The 6049-nt window shown below is 37.0% G+C and overlaps 1 protein-coding gene across 1 annotated transcript; it reads left to right on the forward strand.

Moving 5' to 3' along the window:
- The first annotated feature begins 660 nt into the window (after positions 1 to 660).
- LOC119614791 (actin, indirect flight muscle-like) lies at positions 661 to 3189 on the forward strand. The gene is given in 3 exon segments (XM_037970899.1): positions 661 to 870; positions 1555 to 1962; positions 1964 to 3189. Coding segments are annotated over 2 exon segments (1131 nt in total). The 5' UTR covers positions 661 to 870; positions 1555 to 1572; the 3' UTR covers positions 2705 to 3189.
- The last annotated feature ends 2860 nt before the right edge of the window (positions 3190 to 6049 follow it).

Raw genomic sequence — 6049 nt, forward strand, 5'->3', positions numbered from 1 at the left:
AGTGTGGAAAAGCTTCTGTTTCGACGTATTTCTAGACCTAGTTGCGCCACCAAATCAGCAATTGGCATCTCTTGAGCTTGCAACAGAACCGAAAGACTTATCCCAAATTACATAGTACTTTATATATCAGTCTGTTGTGGGCACGTATTACCAGTTTATGTGGTTCTCTGGTCATATCCCGGGTAAAAAGACTTCACGGAATGACACTTTCAGTATTTTATTCCTTCAAAACTAGAGGAATTGGCACAGCCTCTAAAAATACTAAAAAAAATGACTCCTTTAGAAAAATAGAATCCTGGGAACTTAGGTCTATAAAACCAAAAACACCTCATATAGGGTACAAAACTTTTAGTACTCGTATAATAAAAAAGTTGATCATATTTGGATTGATACTCATTGTCGCTAAAAAAACAACAAGAAAAACAAGAAAAAACTTTAGTCAATTATTTTAGATTTTCACACACACACACACATACACGAGCACACATCTAATTACACATACACAAGATAGTTCATTAAAAAAATGCCGTTATTTTATTCAAATGCTAATGTATTAGTATCGCTCATTTAATTTTACATTAGTGTAAGTAAATGCAAAGATGAAGGCATTGTTTATATATTTAGAGAAATGGCGCGTAGGTATAAAACATACACATACAATTATGCCAAATTCTAATACATATAAATGGATTAGTGTGAGAGTAAATGTTAGTGTTCGTGTGTGAAGTACAAAAAAAAGTTTCTTATAAAGGCTACACAATTCTTCAGCACATCCATTTGTTGTTGAGTTTAGACGCCAACAAGGATCCATCCAACGATTAAATACATTTTTTTATATTTAAATCATTTTCGTTTTGTTGGCCGATAAAGGTGGTTATTTATTTTAAAGAAATTAAAAAAAAAAATATTAGAGAAATTAAAAAAAATTGACATAAAAATATATTGAAGAAAGTGTTTACTAGCAAAAGGATAATTGAGTGAAAGGATATTTTAAAAAAGTGCAATATAAATTAAAAGTTTTCAAATAGTGTTTTTGTGTGTTTTTGAACTTTGAACAAAATTTTCCGTTATAAATATCAAATTACCAACACAAGCTGATCGTTGGGCTTATGCAATGTGCTAAAAATTGGGTGTTAACTATATAACCTCAAACATTTAATGGAAATTAAATTAAAATATGTTTCAATATATGTATTTCAAAAGTAAAAAAGCACGAGATCCGAATATTTCATTATAAAAGTAAATTTGAACTAGATTTTTTTTTAAGAAAAAGTATAAAAAAGTAAATTTTAATTTAACCTAAAATATACAATTTAAAAACTGAAATCAATACTGATCAGTAGCAGAATATCTAAAAAAATTATTTAAATTTTCAAAAAAAATCTCTTAAAAACCAGCAAACTATCAGTTAAATCAAATTTTTTTTTTTTTCAACTTTCAAAAACTCACTCAACTATCTATGCTTGCACTTAAACTTCCTCTTTATAAAATTAAAGAACTTTAAAATAACCTCTCTTTCCTCTCTCTCTCACTCTCTCCGCAACATTCTCACAGACACTCTAAACTGCCAAAATGTGTGATGATGATGCTGGTGCTTTAGTTATTGACAACGGTTCGGGTATGTGCAAAGCTGGCTTTGCTGGTGATGACGCCCCCCGTGCTGTCTTCCCCTCCATTGTTGGTCGCCCCCGTCATCAAGGTGTGATGGTCGGTATGGGTCAAAAAGACTCCTATGTTGGTGACGAGGCTCAGAGCAAACGTGGTATTCTAACATTGAAATACCCCATCGAACACGGTATCATCACCAATTGGGATGATATGGAAAAGATTTGGCATCACACCTTCTACAATGAATTGCGTGTGGCCCCCGAAGAACATCCAGTATTATTGACTGAGGCCCCCTTGAATCCCAAGGCCAATCGTGAGAAGATGACTCAAATTATGTTTGAGACCTTCAACTCGCCCCGCTATGTATGTTGCCATCCAGGCCGTGTTGTCTTTGTATGCTTCCGGTCGTACCACTGGTATTGTATTGGACTCTGGTGATGGTGTCTCTCACACAGTACCCATCTATGAAGGTTTCGCTTTGCCTCATGCCATTTTGCGTTTGGATTTAGCTGGTCGCGATTTGACCGACTACTTGATGAAGATCTTGACTGAACGTGGCTACTCCTTCACCACCACTGCTGAACGTGAAATTGTTCGTGACATTAAGGAAAAGTTGTGCTATGTTGCTTTGGACTTTGAGCAGGAAATGGCCACCGCTGCTGCCTCCACCTCTTTGGAAAAGTCCTATGAATTGCCCGATGGTCAAGTCATCACTATTGGTAATGAACGTTTCCGTTGCCCCGAAGCCCTCTTCCAACCCTCTTTCTTGGGCATGGAATCTTGCGGTATTCACGAGACTGTCTACAACTCCATCATGAAGTGCGATGTCGACATCCGTAAGGACTTGTATGCCAACTCTGTATTGTCCGGTGGTACCACCATGTACCCTGGTATTGCTGATCGTATGCAAAAGGAAATCACTGCCTTGGCTCCATCCACCATTAAGATTAAGATCATTGCTCCACCTGAAAGAAAGTACTCCGTATGGATCGGTGGTTCTATCTTGGCTTCTCTATCCACCTTCCAACAGATGTGGATCTCGAAGCAAGAATACGATGAATCTGGTCCTGGTATTGTTCACCGCAAATGCTTCTAAATCTTTTCGCTGCAAAAGATTTCGACAAGCTCTAGCCAAGATCAGAACCTCCAATTATGTTTTAAATACGACATTCAACAAACACCAACATCAACCACAACAGCACACATCCACTTTAATTTTTAGTTTTATTATAAAAATCTATTAACAAGAAAAAAAACCAAAAAAAGCACCAACATCAGTAACAAACAAATGAAAAACAACAAACTCTTTATTACATCAAACAAATTATTTCTCATATATGAAGAGAATTTCGAGTTATGTTTTAATTTCCTATTTTGGATTTTAAATCAAAATTACTTTTTCTCTTCTATTGTGAATGATTTTTTGATGTTTAAGTTTATAATATGTTTTTTAAATTCTCTCTTTTTAATTATATTCATACAAAAATAATGAAATCTAATTAAGAATGAATGGATCATCATTGAAATTAATAAAAATGAAAATAAAATTTTAAATAAATAAACAACTAAACAACCAAAAAATCTAAAAAAGACAATTGTGATTGAAAATGTTACTTGTTTTTAAGAAAAAAAAAAAAAAAAAACACTAACAACATTGTTTTAATTGGCCTAAGAATTGTTTTTAAAATTCCTTTATTAGTTTAAGCAAATTTCCTTTTTTTTAACTATTATTTGTTTCTATTGTTTTTGTAACATTTTTAATAATTAAATAAGTTTTTAAATCAAAATTATTTAGTGCAAACATTTTTACGAGGCAAAAATCTGATGAAAATATTTGAAATTGTATTCTATTAAACATAACAGATATGTAGTTGAGAATAGTCAGGTCTTCCTTTTCATTAAGATTCTAATACGCTTTCTGTTTCAATCATTCTTAATTATTGGATTCTGGAAAGAACGTTAGGACTTATTTACTTTAACGAATGATTCTCTTGGGATTTTACTATCTTTTTAATCCTTGAAAAGTGGCTTTACTAATTGATATCGTTCAAACATTACTCTTTTCCATATTTCTGATCTAGATATGCTTTGCTATCGGATAAGAATCGTAGCGATTAGAGGACGAAATTATTAATGTGTAGTGAAAGTGGTTTTCTGATCCATAGTGTAAGCATTTATAGCGTCATGTTTCTAATCAGTAGCTATTCTTAATAAATAAGTAGTCAAATAATGTACCCTCATCGAATTGCATTGTATTGATACCATATGGTATTGTAACAAACAGAATTGTCGTATTTGGAACATATTTAGTTATACATGGTATACATTGGACCCTAATACGCATCTCGAAAATACAGTGTTTGTTGCAGATTGGATTAGTCTTTCCTTGTCAAGTCGTCACCGTCAAAGGCTGTAGGTCGATCATTACCAACGTCTATTGACCAAGAAATGTGCATAGCTCGATATCCTTGCTCAGTCGTTCATACAGAGAAGAAGTGAAAGAGCTTAAAGTGAACACCAGCCGTGTTGTCCTTATTAGAAGACTTACCACCGCCCTTTGTGTTTCTTAATCATCGGTGGCAATTTTGTACACGGTATAGCCGTGAATTTTGCTCTAGTACTCGAGCTGGATGCAGAAACCTCACTTTCGGTAGACCGAACTACGCATCACTCAAATAAGCCGATGACTTGTTCCTACTCACAGAGAGTAAGAACATAGTAAACCTTTAACATACCCGGACAAGGAACGAAAATTCAATGGTATCACTTGAATAAGATTACATTACATCCATCACCATCAACCGAGAAAACATCTCTTTCATCCAACACATTCATTGTGAATACATCCGACACACTCACTCTAGGTATATGGGTGGATGAGGTCCGTATACCCCTATCTCCATCCCGTATCATATATTCTTGACACCAGTTCATTTCCAACACTTAGTTCCACAGCCACTCATGTATAGGGTATGTGTTGTCTCGGCAACAGCACCAAACTTATACCGAATAATAGACTTTATCCTAAATACTATTCCCGCGAATTTGGATTTTAAACCACAGCTTCTACGTGCACCTAGAAGAAACCTCTCCAATAACCTCGCCAAGACAAAATCCAAAACCCTGCCCTGTTCTCGTGGTCGAGGATACATTTAACTCCACCTGTTTATAGTCCCCAGCAGACTAGAGGTTGGTACCATCTCTTTTCCCAGTGATTGCATTACCACCAAGATAAGGAAAGATCATCAAGGTGGCAAGATCCGGGATGGAGAGCTTAGAGACAAACGCTTAAAACCACATATTCCTCTACTGTTTACGTCTATCTCTCTTCTTACTCGATTCTAGCCTAAACACGTAAGCCCTTAGAGACGTAAGCCTACATTACAAAGTTCAGATGAAAGAGATGACATCCGAATACCAACCCATGCGATCCAAGACTCAACCAGCTGAAGCTTAAAATCAGCAGGTTGGTAAATGAGGACAAACGGAAAAGATGGCTAGATCACTTGAAGAACTGCAACTTGAGTTCGGGTGTTAGTAGAGTTGTGGTCTACAGTCGATCTCTTTCTAACCTGACGAAGAAATTGCAGGCATCCCCATTTCCGACTTAGAAGGGTGCTCGCGCAAATTTTGCCGGCAATTCATTGAACATCCAGAGAGAGACAAGGCGAAACGAAGCGTTTGTTCACAAACTTCACAACCTTCCAGTCACATACATACCACAGTCTTTTCACCCCAGCTGAAGTTGCAGACGTCATCAAGAACGCCAAACCACATAAAGCGATTGCCCTGACGGAATATCTATGCTGATGTTAAAATACCATTGCGAGAGGGAGTTGAGTACCTAACTATGGTTTTCAACAAGTCAGTGAGCAGCCTCGTAATACCCGAAGCCTGGAAAAATGGTAGATTCATTCCCATTTTAAAACCTCGAAATGACGCGACGGAGGGACAATCATACAGACCGATCCTATCACCTGTTGCGAAGACTCCCGAGGCGCTTCTCCTCCCCCAGGTATCCAGCCACCTAACAGCAGCTCGTCACCAGCATTGCTTCCGGAAAATGCACACCACAGCATTAACCGCTATTGCCACTCAGATCTCATAAAGGCTTAAATCAGGAGAGGCCCAGTGAAAGGACGGTCCTAGTAGCGCTTGACCTGTTGACACTTCAGTCCTTCGACACTGTCAGTCACGCCACACTCTTCGCGGATATCCTGCAATCCACAATGCCCAACAACACGAAGGGATGGATCGTAAATTATCTGAGTGGCCGTCAGTCGTTCGTAGAGTTTAGAAACAGGCGCTCCAATCCCGTAGAGTTAAACAAGGCGTATTTCAACGTGGAGTACTATCGCCACTTTTGTTTAACTTCTGTGTCGGTCACTGGTTAATTATGCTGCAGAAAGGATCTTCGATATACGAAGAAAACATATGCAGA

The sequence above is a fragment of the Lucilia sericata genome, unplaced genomic scaffold (genome assembly GCF_015586225.1).
Source record: "Lucilia sericata isolate MDLA Ls3-8-SP2 unplaced genomic scaffold, ASM1558622v1 Contig003416F_arrow, whole genome shotgun sequence".
In the NCBI taxonomy this organism is placed as follows: Eukaryota; Metazoa; Arthropoda; class Insecta; order Diptera; family Calliphoridae; genus Lucilia; species Lucilia sericata.